We start from the raw sequence: 16887 nt of genomic DNA, 5'->3' as shown, positions 1-16887 counted from the left end.
CAGGCTTTCACTACAGGAAATGCAATACTGCCTCAGAACAGCTCACTGCTCTCTCGTTAGCCAGTGGGTGGCATGTGTGCCTATCTACCTCAGCATTCATTCAGCCTTCTCCAGCACCCCTCCATCACACAGCAATGTGCAGAAGGGGCAGAGAAGCTCAGATTCACACAAAGGTTATAATTTGACCAGGAATTAAAAGTCCTTTAAGACCATTCCATCTCTGAAGAGACTGGAAAAGTTGTGAAGTTTTATTTTAAGTTAAAATAGCTTACTGTGTCTTCAAGCTCCTGTCTGAGGTGATGCAGATCCCTGTGATGTTGCTCCTTCATTTGTTCAATAGCCATTTCTGCCTCTATGCTCATATTTAGTGGGTTGCAGTCTTCTGAACCAAGTCCTTCAAAAACAGTAATTATATACATATTCTTGAAGCCCAAAGAGACACATTCTCAACAGAATTATTTCATCAATTTAAATGTGTTTAGGCAGCTAACTGGCAGCTCTCAAGTTCCCATCACACACACAGACAAAAAACTGCAAACATGAATTTCGGCTTTGAAGATAGTACAACAGCCATATTCCACGTTAAATAGCAAAACAGAGGTGGTGTTTGCGTCTCACTGTGAAGGTTTGGGAAAGTTTTTACGTAATTGCCTCTAAGATGTTACCATAAATACCTACAGCAAAGAAGTTGGTTATACAGGAGATGTGCTTTACCTTGGTCAGGCTCAATACCACTATTGCCATGACTTTTCATATCAATGTCAAACTCTTCCGACAGTAAATTCTTCAGCGAAGGCCTGAGCACTTTGCCCTGGGCACGGTACTCCTCCAGCTCTGAGTGCAGCTCATCTATCTGGTCTTGCAGCTCCTGGAAGAGGGGAGAAAGAAACCTGAGTGAAAGCGATCAAAGACAGTTCAGAATTTGCACATCCACACACTCCCTCGATGAGACATTTAGAAGGAAATTACAGTAGGTAAAGACTTATCAATAATCCTGCCATGGTGCCAGAGTTAGTCGTTCTCCTATCTGCAAAACATCTCCCTTCTCCAGGTTCCAACATGTGCAAGCAACAGATATGTTTTTTACTAAAAGAGCAGAACCTTCTTCAGACTGACAGCCTGTGTATATTCTGCCCCTAAAGTATATCGTGCTCCAGGACCTTTCACTTTATTTCTTCTTCCTACGACCTTTTTTTAAAAAAGCAGCGTAGGAACACTTTTAAACAGTCAAGAAATACCCCCTCAAACACCATCTACTTGAAAAACCAAATCAGAAGCAAGAAGATCAAATTAGGAAAGAGATACCCTCATTATTGCATTTACCATCTGGTACTTCTGCCCACTTGCCAGTGGAATATCCCGAGTGTTTGTGCCAAATGCCATGCACTCAGCTTGATAAACAGAATTTACTGAGGAATGTGAATCCCTGAATGTGTAAACACAATTCTGCAGATTGGAAAAGTTCAGAAAATAAACCTTGAATACTGATTCATATCTGCCAGTACTCAAAAAAAAGAAAGCCAACTGCATATTCAAGTAGCATCTTATCAAAATGCATCAATTCAACAAATATTTATAGACAATTTTTGCCTTTAAATTGCAACTTCTTAAGAGAGCTACTGTTCTGTTTCAGATTAGAAAGCCTTTTGCCAAGGTAGTCCTTTACTGAGTGAAAAGGATCATGCAGAACAGATAAGCTAAATGCTAGTACTCATTGTAGTCATCAGAAAACAGGTATGTAAATAGATAACTTGCAGGCCCACCTTGAAGAAGTATTTCAGCCATAGAAGATGCGGGGAGGAGAAGATGAGTTTTACCTTTTCAGTTTTATTTTAAGAAAACACTACTGTTTTGGAAACCAGCAAAACTCATATATTCTATTTCTACTGTAAGTTCCTGCAACTCTGGGTACAAATTAGGACAAAGTTTATTTCATAAATCAAAAAAACACTAGTGCACAACTGTGCAAGAAGTTGGGCTTGATGTACAGCTGGGGAGCGAAGGAGGCTCCATAGACCACATCCCAGCCCTCCCTTGGGGAACCTCATCCTTTTAGCTCAGCCAGCTGCCTCTGTGGCAAGAGCTTTCCACCTCTATAGAGCTTGGATTAATGTAAAAAAAAGCTATTATACAGGAAAAAAACTCAGCAGCATTATATTGCCGCTCTGTGCTGCCGTTTGCAGTGAGGATGTTCTTGAGGAATAAAGGCAGATGGGTGCCAGGTCTCCAGCCCTGGGCTTCACTTACTCTGCACTGCTGCTGGTACTCGCTTCTCATCTGTGCCAGTCTCTCCTCCTGCAGGAAAAACTCTGTGCTGCTGGGATCCAGGTCCCCAAACTGAAATGGCAAGAACAGAATCCAGTTACTCTTCTACCCATCACACCACCTGCTCATCGCAGCCTGGGTGCCATCCGCAGGCAATCCTGCAGCCCACACCCCCTCCCCTCCATTTTATCATCTTATTTTAAATACAGAAGCTCTGTTTCCCTGCTGGTAAGGGACAAAGAGCAACCTCCTTAGCAGATACTAGCCATAGCTCTCATGCTAACTTTGATTTCAGACCTCAACTTTCTAGCTTAGTATATGCACATCACAGTTTAATAAACAATTCCAGCTTTAAAGCAGTCTGGAAGATAGATGCTGGGTGAGAATCCCAGTATATGAGTTTCTGCCTATAGAAGCACACACACACCAAAATGCCTTTGAAGAAGCTGTTATTCGGATGAGTTTATTGTGATACAACCATGATCGATCAGCTCTTCACCTCACCTTTCACTTAAGATGCAGCAGAGATACCCCTCATGTATCATCTTCCCTAGAAAGGGCCTGCATGTTGGGTCTATCCAAAACATTGTGCTGGGGAATAAAATCCCCACAGATCTGCAGGATGATTGCTCCACTGTAATGCTCCCTGCTGTTAATTAGTGTAAAACTACAGCTAAGGTGGAATATCTCTAATTTCCTTAACTGGAAGTGAGACAGGCAGTCCATGTCAAAAAGGCAGGCTGTGCCTTGGTCACATCTGGATAGGGACCACAAGAGCTTCCAGCTATTAAATTGGCAGCTTGAGTGTAGTAACCATAAAACAATTTAATTCTGGAAGCATACTGGGAATAGGAGAATTTACCTTCTCAGTCAGGACATTTTCCAAGTTCCTCTGTAGCTTGCTTGCCAAACTTTCATACTTGGACAGTTTTTCTCCCATTTCCAATAGCTCACTTTCCAGGCGGCTGTTTTTCTGCATCAAACAAAAAACCACCCCAACAGCCTCAGATTTTGAAGGAGGAGAAAGCCATTACCACACTAGAAAAAGAGTAATCTCCCAGTCAAGTCAGAGCATGACACTGCTACAAACTTCAGCTGAAGACAGGAGTTGTGAACCCACGCACATACAACCCTCCTGCTTGCAGCAGAACAGCAAGTGCACACCCCAGACCCACAGTGGCTCAGAAACCCTGTGCTCCTCTGGCTCTTCTCACCTTTCAGCTGGCTGCTTCAGGAAGAACATTCTACAATGCTCCTGATGCTCACAGGACAACCACCCCCTTTCAAAAGCTGCTCACCTGAACATCTGTAAGGGTGCATCAGCTCCCTTGTGTGTTTGTAAGACAACACCACTACCAATTTGATTTATTAAACTGAGCAAAGGTTAATTACATGGTCAGGCAGCAGACATAAAAAAACTAGAAAAGGAATTGAATCTATGGAGTCACAGGTGAGTGATACCATTGCATTAGGCAGCAGTTAAATTACCAAAAGGCATAGCAGCAAGCTTGTTTTAGAGGGGTTTTTGTGTGTTTGTTTTTAAAACAATAATTTAAGCTTTGTCATGACATTATCTCCTGGCTGGACAGCCAAACAGCCAGCAGGTCACACAGCCCTTCTGATAACCATACACATGCACACTCCGCACTTGACAGCAGCAGAGATTTGAACTGGAGCTTTATCAATCCAAGGAGTAACATATCAAGGTGACCTAAAAAACCCAATTCTCATAGATATGCCTCTATCTTGCTGCTGAAACTACTTTCAGCTAGCTCAGCATGCACTGCAACACATCTTCTCAACAAGAACCACATTGAAATGTTGCTCTCCACTTCAGGGCATCTTTGTCTTTTGGGGGAAGGAGAGAGCTGCATTTAGTGCCTGTTACCTTCAGGGAAAGGGCCAGACGGTCCCGGATGTAGTTCTCATCATTTTTCAGCTTTTCTATCTCCTGCTCCAGATCCAGCCGCTGTTTGTTAGCCTGCTGCAGGATTTGCTCCCGCTCTCTCTGGAGCTCATTCTTTAGAGCTGCAATTCGTTCCTTGTACTCCTCATCCAGCTTCCTACAAAGGCATCGGGGGTAAGAAGAGCTCATAAGAAGCAGCAGTCAGCCAAAGCTGCCGCGAGTGAAGCTCAGTGGTAATCAGCAGGTGTGAAGCCACTACCTCCATCACCGAGCCCCTGCAACACTGTGGCAATGATGCCAAAGAGGAGAGAGGTGAACTGGGACACCATACCTGAGGTTGTACTCGTTCCGGCGCTCAATTGCAGCGTGGTGGTCATCCACTTCGGAGGCCATCAGGAATTTCAACTTTTCAGCTTTTTCTAAGTCTGATCGCAGCTTCTCTTTCTCTCTGGCCACTTGGTCAGCCCTCTCCCTAGGGTAAGCACAGCTGGTCTGGATTAGGTCACCCCTCACATCTTCCCCAGAGAAGATATTTGCAGAAAGCTCATCAGAGAACAGCAGCTCAGAAAGCTCTCCTTTGCTGGTAAGGGTCTTATCAACTGCATTTAGTCACTAGGTATGAACTTGCACACACAGCTCTGGACACGTCTTGATATCCCCTCCTAGGTCCACAACACCTCAACACTCGAACTCCTCAGCTATGGTCTAGCCCCTCAAACTGCAGTGCTATGCCATTTTGCCAGGCCACTTTCTGCTCATTTATTTGTTCTCTCATTTTATTACCTTTACCACTTCACCTTTACACTACACCTGACCAGGTTTTCATCATGAGTTGGTAAGATCTGTGACACTGAGTAGTTTTCTTGATGAGAACTTGACAACAAATCTTTCCATTGTGTAAACATAAAGTTATTTACACACGTAGATGCAAACACACTGAGAACCTCATCTTGTGAGGTTTCATACAAGCAAAGTGGACAACTTGCAAGCACAAGTGGTGAGCCAACAACTTAATGACCTTGCAGTCTTAATGATCAGTGAAAGTCATCTATGGTGTTGCATGGAGGTGGAGGCATAAGCTGATAATTATCTAAACTATTCAAAGATTTACAGTACAAATAAAATACCACTAACAACTGGAATTCATGCACATGGCAGATGGATGCAACAGTTACACAAGAGGAATGAACCAATGCAAAACTGAGGGTGCAACGCTTAGAGCAGGGGTCCCAAAAGTGTGGTGGACAAGGTGATCCATTGGTGTCTGTGTGAAGAAATATTTGAGTTCAGTAGCACACGTATATAATATCTATATTAAATATACAAACAGGGCAATATGCTTCTCATCTCCTATGCTTTCTTAACAGAGAGGCCTGCACAGCAAGTCCAGTGCAAATTCAAACTGTGTTGACTTTCAAAGGAAAAAAGTAGGGGTCCAAAGTGGCTTTGTACCTCACCCACACCTTTATCACATGGCAAAACCTATGTAATGCTATTGCAATAAATCAGTTATTATTAAAGGTACTGCTTATCAAATTGCACCAGCCTCCATCTTCAGTTTTGCCTTCCTCAGCCATCGACAACTGCAGATTGCAGTGACCATTTCCAGATTGCAGAGCAGGGCTCTGGGAACACCCTGCTGCTTGGATTTTTTTAAGTCTATTTTTCTGCAATACTTGGGTTTGAGTGTTTTACCAATGCAAAATAAGAGCACTAAAAGTCTCTGATCAAGCTACCAGAGAACCTTGCCTTCCAGCGAAAGGGCAGCACCACATCAATGCTCCTTGGAGAAGTGCTATGAACCATCATTAATCAGTTCCTACTTAAACTCCTGCTTGGCCAAAGGGACAGGGCAGTGAGGAAGCGGCAGAGCCAGCAACCTGGGTGACTTACAGCAAGTGTCTGATCTCCATTTTGAAACTTGCCAGGGCTGCCTGGTGGATTCCATTCTTGGTTATTAAAAGCTCGTTTTCCAGAGCCAGCGTCAGCTCTGTCAGGTTCACCTTCCCATCCAAGCTGAAGTCCAAAGCCTGCAAAACACCACATCGTTAGAGCAGAACAAGCTTTCCTGCCCTGCAGGAGCCTGGAGACATTTGTGCATGAAGTGACAGAATAAGATGAGGAGGCTCAGAAGAGATTAATCTGTCACAAATGCCTTTGGGGCAATAAATAAGACATCTCTGCCACCTTCCTACGTTAAAGAGCTGCTGACAGCTGTGGAGATGGAAAGTGTCTTGGGTGTGCTGCAAGACCAACAGGAAATTAAGCCCATGCCTGATTAAAACTACTAATTCTCTAGAGGACGTAACTACACTGGCCTTCTCACATATTCAGATGCTGCAAGAAAGTGGTTGAAGATGTTCATGTTGAACAAAATCAGCTCTTGCAGTAAAAACACAGAAGCAGCCTTGTAGGAGATATTTGATAGCAAGTATCCCACGTCTTAGAGAGTAAGGAATCATACAGAATCAATCATATCGAATTGCTCGGCTTGGAAAGGACCTTAAAGATCATCCAGTTCCAACCCCCTGCCTTGGGCAGGGACACCTTCCATTAGACCAGGTTGCTCCAAGCCCTGTCCAATCTGGCCTTGAACACTGCCAGGGATGGGGCAGCCACAGCTCCTCTGGGCAACCTGTGCCAGTGTCTCAGCACCCTCACAGTGAAAAACTTCTTCTTAATATCTAACCTAAATCTACCGTATTTAAGCTTAAAGCCATTCCCCTTGTCCTATCCCTACAGGCCCTTGTCAAAAGTCCCTCTCCAGCTTTTGTGTCAGCCCCTTTAGGCACTGGAAGCTGCTCTAAGGTCTACCCAGAGCCTTCTCTTCTCCTTCAACTGCTCTTCACTTCCTTCAGCTTAAGTCTGCAGAAACACAAAGTGGAGCACAGAAGGGCTGGCAGTGGGGCTGAAACACTGCGAACACTGGTAACAAAGCAAGAGTGAAGCAACAAGCAGAAGGTGTATCACACAAGTCCACTGTAAGTAGTACCACGTTATCAAACTGGTCTACATGAGCCCAGGCTACAAGTGGGTTTTAAAGCCTGAGCAATGGCAGTGTTTATTACCACCAGGATGTCAATACAGCCACTAAATGCCAGAAGAAATCTGCCATCATTGCTGCTGGGAACCCCGTGATGGTCTCAGAACGACACATGAATTTATCGTCTCCCATCCACAGCTTCTAGTGAGATGGGCAGGGTTGATTTGCAACCCCCATTACCCTTTATTCTGTATAATAAAACATTAAGGACTGGGCAGGGTTTCTAAGCGCTGTCCCTCCACCTCAGCACAGGCAATAATTCAGGACATTCCAGTGCTGAAAGGTTTGCAGGAGCAGCTGTTCACTGAGGTAAAGGATTTAAATTTAGAGAATCGCAATCATTAGAGTTAGAAGGGACTTCTGGAGATCATCTAGCCCAACCCCCCTGCCAAAGCAGGGCCACCTGGAGCAGGTTACACAGGAATGAGTCCAGGAGGGTTTTGAACGTGTCCAGAAAGAGAGACTCTCTGGGCACCCTACCACTCTCAACATAAAGACGTTCTTCCTCATGTTGAGGTGAAACTTGTTGTGTTTTAGTTTATGGCCACTGCTCGTCCTATTGCTGGGCACCACTGAAAAGAGTCTGGCACCATCCTCCCGGCACCTGCCTTTGAAATATTTATATGCACTGATGAGATCCCCTTTCAGTCTTGCCTTTTCTAAACAGCCCAGCTCCCACAATCTCTCATCATAAGAAAGATGCTCCAAACCCCCCGATCATCCTTGTGGCCTCCGCTGGACCCTCTCCATAGCTCCTTGTCTTTCTTGCACTGAGGAGCCCAGAACTGGTCACAGTACTTTGGATGTGGCCTCAGCAGGGTCAAGCAGAGGAACTTCGGCCTGCTGGCCACAGACCTCTCAATGCACCCCAGGATACTATTGGCCCTCCTGGCCACAAGGGCACACTGCTGGTTCATAATCAACTTGTCATTTGCTTTCTACAAATATAGGTGATCTCTTCAAGCCAAGCTGGAAGTCACGTTATATTTTTATCATTAACTTCTAGCTCTCTGGGATGCAGAACTTCAATAACGGAAATTATTGGAAATTTCCTGGAACAGTTAGACTCTTCTCAGTAGCACTGGGAATTCTAAGAAGTGGAAAAAAGAAGTAATCTGGCTACAGTCCAGCATCCCACACTGGCTGAAAATAAAAGGCAAATAGAAGGGGTGAGATGGAGCTGTCAGTTACCTTCAGGATCTCCTGGCTGTTCTCTATGCCCTCCTGGTGCCAGCAGTCGAGGACACCCTCCACACAGCCATAGCCCATCCCATCATCCAGGCTGGAGAAGAGGCAGAAGCTGATGGTGCTGGACATGGCCGAGTGGGTGATCGTGCGCCTCCCGCTTTCATCAAAAGACTGCGGAGAGAGGGGAGAGGATGTGATGGGGCACAAGCAGAGCCAGGCATCTGCCCACCCCGTGACAAGAAAGGCTTGTAAATGCAATTTCACTAACAGTATTCTGGAGATTAAGGATTAAGGTCTGCTCTTCCTCACGGCCAAGCAAATACCCAGCAGGAGTGCTGCTGCTGACCTCCAGCACAACTAGGCACTTGGAATTTAAAACAAATATGAGGAGGAACAGCTTCAGAACTGCCCTCGATGCTCCAAAAGTGTTTTGTGCTGTCTGGTTTTGGTTTCAAGTGTCACCTCCCCTAAAAAGGCTGCAGGAAGCATATGCACAGGTGCTTTTGCTGTAGCCCCCAGCTTTCAGGCAAAGATAGGTAGAAGATTCCAAATTCTCCGCGCCCCCCCCCCCGCCCCCCCAAATAACTAGAGAATAGATGTGGGACCTGCATGCCCACAGTCTCCAGCCTATCCCAGGTTTGGGGGACAGTCACAGCTGCCCCACCACAGAGACAAATGGGGAGGAAGAGCAGGAGGCAAGCTAGGAGCTATTTCCTCAGGACTTCCCCCCCCCTCCTGCTTCTACCCCAGGATCCACTCAGTTTCTCACCTGCATGGAAAGGTGTCGTTTCAGTTGTCTGTATGGAGTAGATGCTGAGGGTGTCAGCGGCTTTCCGTTTTTAAACAAGCCATAGAAGAAGTCCTCTATGCTCATGGTGCCATCTTGTTCCAGGTTATGGAGTACCTCTTCAAGCACCTGCAAGTGGCAGGGGATAGAAATCACATCTGCTATTGCCAAAACCACCATGGTAACAACTTGGCACAGCAGAAAACACCCTATTCCCAAGGCTTCACCAAAGAAAAAGGCAAAGCAAGAGTTACCTGGTACACTGTATCAACCTAACACTGGTACAGCAACCTTCATATAGAAAACTGTAGAGCCACATACACTATTAAAATCCTGCCTGTAAAATGATGTAAGCTCCCGGTCTCCTTGGAGCCTCCGTATCTTGTGAGACAGCATGAAAACACCTCATTTCATTCTGCTCTTGAGACAGAGGGACCTCAAGAATTCAGTGCAAGGTGGTGAGACAGATGCCAAACCCCCAGCAGCTTGAAGTGACAGGGCAACACGCACAGTAAAACACTGCAAGGTCATAATAAATCTGTTCTATGCTTCAGGGCAGTCTGCTTTCTGCAAAGCAAGACCGACCTTATTAGGACCAGAGATGTTAAGATTAGTCCTTTACTATTTCTTCGTCTATAGTTTCTTCTTTTCATTTTGTGCCTTAATACCCTGAAAACATTTTGTTGCAAATGCTGCAAAGGAATACTTGCTCAGAAACACGTTTTATGAAGGAAATGATTAGAAGCTATGTTACTTTAAAATACGAAACAGTCCAATTTTTGTTTTATGAAAACTCAATCCTAAGTTGGCAAGAAACTTCTTTGCTAAAGAAATAATTTCTTGTGAATTTTTCCTGCAGGACAGAAACAGCCTGCAGGCTCTCACAAAGTCAAAAGCAACCACCTATGAATATTTTAACTCGTATTTACTGTCTAGCTAAGAAATTTCTGGGATTAAGGAGACACGTTTGGAATCTAGAATATGTTTTTAAATTCCAGTTTACTCCGCGATTGCATGAGAAGACACGCACGCTGCACAGTAAGGCTGGCAGCTGCCTTCTACTAGAGCAGCCTCCCATGTTGAGTGGTTTGACACCAACCACCTCACTGGAAAACCATAAGCTGGGGCTGAAAACCACTCTCCAAGTGGTGACCTGTTAACCAGCACTTGTGCTTTAGGCTTGCAGTCAACTGCAGGACAGACTTTGTGGGGGCCACGCCAAAACCCAGATGCACACCCTGGTGCGAGCAGGTCCGCACATGGCCACTCACCTCCCCGGCTGCCGTTTGGAGCCCATACTGCTCACAAATGGAGACAAGCTTTTTCCGGTTCAGGTGGCCATCCCTGGTGATGCCAAGGTGCTCGCAGACCTCCTGCAGTTTCTCTTCTATCCAGTCCAGGCTGGGCAGTGAGGCACCAGGGGAGGCGTTCAGGTCATCAGGGTTCCAGAAGCGGAGCTGCCCTGGAAATAAGAGAAAACTGCTCTGGTTTCTGCCCATCTACTGCACACAGGTGACACCAGAAGACTTGGGGGACTTGCTGCTGCATCGGCAGAGCATCCCTCCTTGTTTGTCAGACCCCATAGGACCATTTGCCTTACCTCATCCTGCTCAGAGCACATTCATAATTTTGGTGTATCGCTATTGGACTCTACCAGAAGCAGCAGAATCTGCTCAGCACTCAACTCACATGTGCCACCACAGCTGAGGGAACCCCACATACGAGTGCAGGATGGGACCATGGCCAGAAGGATTCTGGACAAGTGGATTGTGCCAACCTGGGCTGGCAGTCAGGAGAAGCACAACCCTGCTGTCTTGGTCACCAGCATGGATGGAGAAGGGACCTGGCCCCACCTCTTCTGGGCAGTTATGGAGTCACGGGAGAGGACTGAGCAAGTTGCATATCCATACATAACCCCGACCAGGTCAAGAACTTCAATAGCTGCTTGTCTCCATAAATGCCACCCCCAAGTGGTGCTTCCTAAACTCCCATCCTCTTCGAATGTAAACTGTAAGTGTATGTTTTGATCTAAATCCTTCCAAGCACTTCTTCAGGGGAAGAAAAAAATTAAAATTCAAAACGAATAGCCTTCAGCTGCACACACTTCCTCTACCTCCAGCAAATGCCTGGAGTGCAGTCTCATCCAGCTGGAAATGCCACTAGACACAAACCAGTCAGAGCTTGCCATCTCCCTGCATCTGCTACCTCACTCGGGGGCTGAAAAAGCAACCTTTTGAGACAAAAAAAAATAAAAATAAATCGGTCCCTTTAGGTGGAGTAGGTGCTAGAGAGCAGAAAAAATACTGAAGAGGTGTTGAAGGGATTAAAAGCTGCATGGTTTAGTTATAAACATATCTTTGTATGCTGCGGGTTGTGCTGAGGGCTGGTGCCAAAGCCCAACTGTAACCCCGACCATCACGCCGGGGGTCACCCTGCTCTCCCTTACAGGACAATTAGGAAATATTTAATGACTGGTCCACGCTGACATCTAGTGCCTACCGTGCTCCACTACAACCCACAGCCCCCCTGGGCAGGAGCAGGGACCAGGACCTGCTCTTGTGGTGCTGAGGCCAGGGAGACTGGGAGCACCTGTAGGAAGATGGCCTCTGCACTGGTCGGCAGGAAGAAAAGAGGTCAGAAGGGGTAAGGCACAAGACTTTGCCCTCCAAGAAGCCCCGCTTTACCTTTAATTCCCAGCTTGGGGCTTGCTTGCCCCACATGCACCTTGCCAAGCTCTGCACCACACCAAGCTGGGACTGCTCAGCACACCCAGATGGCCTGAGACTTAGTGTGCCCCTCTGATTCATCTTCAAAGCTGAAAAGAGAATAAGCACATACAAGTGCTGCTGCTTGCTCTTACCCTCAGCCTCATACTCCTCGCTGTCTCGCGTCTTCCAGTGCTGGGGAGAAAACAAAAGATTCCCAAGTTATTATTATTGCAAGACATCGCCCATATGAAAGAGACTCTGCAATCAGCATCGAATAAGCTACAGGGCTCCAGCAACGCCACCAGGCTTTCATCTCCCCGCTCCCCACAGGCTGGGCTGGCAATCCATGGCTCTTTGATGCTCTTTTTTTCTGGCATGGAAGGTTCTTTCATGGGGATAAACCACAGCTGCAGAAAGACGCCTAAAGCCCTCCAAATGACCCATGAGAGGTGACAGATCAGAGTCCAGCAGGTTGATGGGGAGGGAAGGAGAGATTTGCCCTTCAAGCAAACCACACTGCTTTGTCTTTAGAGGTATCAGTGGTGAAGACAAAAATTCAGGAAGAGAGAGTTGTGGTTGTTCAGCCTGAAGAAGTGAAGGCTCTAGGGAGAACTTATAGCAGCCTTCCAGTACTTAAAGGGGCTGACACAAAAGCTGGAAAGGGGCTTTTGACAAGGGCACGTAAGGATAGGGCAAGAGGGAATGACTTTAAACTGAAAGGGGGTAGATTTAGATTAGAAATATCTAATCATAGTCATAGGAAGAAGTTCTTCCCTGTGAGGGTGCTGAGGCGCTGGCACAGGTTGCCCAGAGAAGCTGTGGCTGCCCCATCCCTGACAGTGTTCAAGGCCAGGTTGGATGGGGCTTGGAGCAACCTGGTCTAATAGAAGGTGTCCCTGCCCATGGCAGGGGGTTGGAACTGGATGGTCTTTAAAATGCCTTCCAATCCAAACAGTCTGTGGTTCTGATCATGGGCTGCATACAGCCACTACTTGAGTTTGGGTTGTGCCTTCCTTCCAGCACCCTATATTCCCCTACTTTGGCACACGCTTGGCCAATCCCACTCCAAACCACCTCCACTAGCTGTAGCTCTAGGTCAGGAAACAGAACCATGCTGCCAACAAGCTCTCCACTGAGCTGGCTGGAGAACAAAAACTCAACATGCTATTTGCTGGTCTTAAGCCATCCTGTTTCCTCTGTGGCAATACCACATCAGCTTAGGGGCACTGGGAGCAGGGCACAGGTACATCATTTAAAATTATTTCCTCATGTACTACACGTTGTTAAGTCTCTACCACCCTTGTCCCAGCCGAGGGTAGTTAATCACACACAATGCTCAGTGATATTAACTTCTGATTTAGCTGCAGCAGTGGCAGATGTCACTTCTCCACTGTTACAAGTGGATACTTCTGCATGCACGTGACTGATGGATTTGAAGTCAAAGTCACCTAGGACATAAAGAGGCTCTAAATCATCATATAAAAGTTCAATACATCTCATTCAGATTACAGCTAAAAGCCATTAATCTACAATGTTACCATGGAAACTGGATTAGGTCACTAGATTTTTTTTAGCTCTGCTGCTCGCTCCTGTGTCATCTGCTGGACTAGGCAACGGCCGTTTGCTGCTGCAGCATCTCAATGTACCCCTCTGCTTTTGGGGAGGGTCATAGGGCAGGAATGAGGGAGACCCTTAGATGGAGCTGGGGGGCTTCACCTTTGCTTTCCCAGAGAGGCATCAGCCTGGCAGAGGCAGGCAGTCACAGCAGCTCTGCTGGATGTTCTGGAGAAAGCCAAGAACACCTATAATACTGCATTAGAAATCTGCTGATTTTGGCCCAAACAAGTGCTGTCCTGCTAGCACCACCATCGAGGTGTTCACGTGGCAGATTCTTGGTTTGCCTGATAAACCATCAGGGTGAGCACACAAAAAGCAGAAGCTCAGGCAACAGGTACCATCGAACTACCATCTGCAAAGGCAGAAACCAGCCCATGTTCCCAAAAACGCATGAGCTGACACCAGCCCAGCCCATAGGTGCCTGTGCATGTGCGACAGCCAACTTTGTACTGAGAGAAGGTATCTCTGGGTGCCAGACAGAGCTGCCACCCCGCAGCCACTCTCCTTGTCTTGGGGGGGGGGAGGGAGGGAGGGAGGGGGGAACACTAAGGGGAATCTGGGCAGTGATGCTCAGAAGAGGGATCCACTGCTATGTCCAAGTATTTTTGCATAAGCAACATATATTTTTATACAGAATCAGATCTAAACCATTTAGCACCAGACCCTCTCAAGTCGAGGACTTGCCACGAAACCAAGAGCCCCAAAACACACCAAAAGGTAACTCTATAGATACCAACAATCTGAAGAGGCTAAATACAGCAGGAGTGTGCATGTGTGTGTGCTGCAGGCTGGTAACCCCCTGACACCGATCCTGGGGAACTTGTGTGACCTCCCTCCCCATGCCAGGACCCCACTGCAGAGGGCGAGGGGGCCCCTTTGTGTGGTGGGGGCTCAGGGTCAGCCACCGCCAGTGGGAGGACAAAGCAGATCTGGGATGGGTGCAGAGGGACAGTGCATCCCAATGTCAGGCACAGCATTGTTTCCCTGGCCCCGATGGTGCTACAGCTGGATGTGGGTCACACACATCCAGGCAGAGTGGAGATCCCAGGAATGCATTATTATCTGGACAGGCGTGTGCCTGGCCGGGCTGAGGAGCAGATGGCCATGGCTTTCAATGCTCGCCACCCTCCAGCTTGGAGCCCGGGCAAGCATCTGCAGCCTGTGCTGTTTGCTCGCAGTGGCCTCTCCCCAGAATAAGGCAGCAACCTCTCTCCCCCTGCCATCTGCTTCAGTGAGACAGGCCTTTGTTCTCTGCCAGAATATATTGCTAATTAAAACGATGATCAGGAGCACACGCTGAGCCTGTTCTGCTTCGCACGCAGCAAGGTGAGCCTTCGCACCAATGACGATGGCCCCCATTTTTCCCCTCCCTGCATGCTTGCCCGGAGGTCAGCGCCCTGGTCTGAGCAGCCAGAGCAGAGACCCCTTTTGACAGCAAATCTCCACACCCCACTTTGCCAGTTGCCTTCAGCTGCAAAGCACCAGAGTCACATCAATAATGCACTTCTGTGGGGGGCAAGCACTATCCTGAGCTGTTCTCTGCAGATCCTGGCTTTACAGGACAGTTGCCCTTCAGGAACCTCACATTTGTACATGGAAGACCTGAAGACAAAAAGCTTCAGCCTGACCCTCCCAGAAGGTTTTGCTCTGAGAGGCCATGCCATGCTGGAAACCACTCTATGCAGAAGCAAGCACACAGATGTCTGGGGAGTGAGTGGCTTTGGCGGGCAGTGAAGGGACAAGGCTGGGACATGGCAGCGGTTTCTGCAGCCTGCAAGTAGGACTGACCTTCCCCAGAGCAGAGGCAGCAGCTGTGGAAAGGGAGGTGAAAGAAGCCCTACGCTGAGGTTTGGAAGTCAGCATGGCCTTAAGACTGGCCATGTCTGGCTGCGTACCCAGGGGTGCGCTGCCAGGAACCCACGAGCCAAAGGGTGCTGCTGCTCTACCACCATCTTGGGGTTGGTACCCCATGGCCACCAAACCTGCCCCCCATCCCAACCCTGCATCACCACCACTGAGCAGATCAGGTCTAACACAACGCAAAAAGGAAATGAAAGCAAAGTCACAGGGCTCCCCAAGCCCATCAAGACCCATCATTTGCGTCAAGAGTTTGGAACGAACAAGCTCAAGTGGTAGCCAGGGCTGGAGATGCACGGTTTTAACCACACAAGCTTTCACACTGCATTTCTAGGGACTTTCATAGCTGCAGCTCCATTAGCACCACGTTCATAACACTGCCAAAGCCACTTGTTTCTCATCACCCATATTCCTAGTAGCATCCATGGGGACGAATTCATGTGGGTGAGAGGGAAGCTCAAGATCCCTACACCACCCTCTGCTCATGGCAGGGTCAATGCTGAGTTCACACCCAGGTGCTCATGACTTTGTCCAGTCCCTAGAAAACCACGGGGGATGGAGACCACGGAGCCTCTCTAGGCAGCCGATCCCACACACAGACCAGCCCTCCAGCCTCTCCTCTTCTGTTTAGGGAGATGAGTAGGGAAAGGAAGCCTCTCAGACAGAGTCTGAGCCCTTTTAATTGGCACTGGTTGAAAGAAAGCACCAATTAAGCCACACTGCCCCAGTTCTCAGGCCAGCAAAACACCCTGGGCTAGAGGCAGCCTTGCAGAGTGCAGGCAACAACATGTTTATGGTGCAACAGAAGAAAACTGGGCAAAGGCTGTTAGTTGTGGCAAGCCCCAAGAAGTCAATACACCAGGAGTCTCCAACACCACACAGCATTTCAGCCCCAGGACACCCAATACCTTCAAGCAACTAATTCCTATGCATATTGAGAGAATCAACTTTTACAGAGAAGACAGTAATGCTGATAAAGTTGGAAAGTGGGGGTTTAAACAAAATTAGCCTGTGGTTTGCGTAAGTTTCAAGAGAATTAACCATCCTATCCACCCCAGAAAGTGCAGCAAGAGTTCCCACCAGGAGACTGATGCAGCCAACAGGGAGCACAGTGTGGTTATGTACTGGTTGAGTTAATTGAATGACCTTGTTAACAGACTAGCCTTTTACACCTCCTTGACAGTTAAAACAGAAGAGTAAGATTAGAGTGGCCTCTTCCATCAAAAGCATCGCTTCCCTGGGGGTTGTGGGTAGATTAACATTGATTTCAAGGTCAGGGCAACCCATGTGGCCAGCCCCAGGAGAGAGATGAGCATCCCTATGGTGATGAGCAAATGTCACTGAGAATAAGGTAAGGAAGCTGGTTCTGGCGGTAAAGCTTTTTTCTTAAAAATATTAAAAAAAAATTAAGCTCAGCTGCATAGGAATAACACTGGAAACCTGGAAATTGGAAATTTCTCCCTTACTTCTGCATGCAGTGTCGGGTGCAGTGGCTGCAGAGCCCCCAGATCTTTAG

General features: G+C 47.4%; 1 protein-coding gene across 11 annotated transcripts in view; it reads right to left on the bottom strand.

Annotated features, from left to right (window-relative positions):
• NIN (ninein) overlaps positions 1-16887 on the bottom strand; it is a 69736-nt gene that overhangs the window by 32164 nt on the left and 20685 nt on the right. For all 11 annotated transcript variants that reach the window (XR_003991245.1, XR_003991247.1, XM_030484864.1 and 8 more), the window contains 11 exons: positions 12050-12089; positions 10461-10651; positions 9172-9318; positions 8406-8573; positions 6065-6201; positions 4503-4643; positions 4154-4328; positions 3128-3238; positions 2248-2337; positions 715-868; positions 273-394 (listed from right to left, as the gene is read on the bottom strand). Coding sequence is in view for 9 of the 11 variants with exons in the window: in XM_030484864.1 (XP_030340724.1) it covers positions 273-394; positions 715-868; positions 2248-2337; positions 3128-3238; positions 4154-4328; positions 4503-4643; positions 6065-6201; positions 8406-8573; positions 9172-9318; positions 10461-10651; positions 12050-12089 (1476 nt within the window). In the remaining 2 variants the exon portion in view is untranslated. The remainder of the gene's footprint in view (positions 1-272; positions 395-714; positions 869-2247; positions 2338-3127; positions 3239-4153; positions 4329-4502; positions 4644-6064; positions 6202-8405; positions 8574-9171; positions 9319-10460; positions 10652-12049; positions 12090-16887) is intronic.

Source organism: Strigops habroptila, chromosome 4, assembly GCF_004027225.2.
Source record: "Strigops habroptila isolate Jane chromosome 4, bStrHab1.2.pri, whole genome shotgun sequence".
Lineage (NCBI taxonomy): Eukaryota > Metazoa > Chordata > Aves > Psittaciformes > Psittacidae > Strigops > Strigops habroptila.
This window is presented reverse-complemented; position numbering and strand designations above follow the sequence as displayed.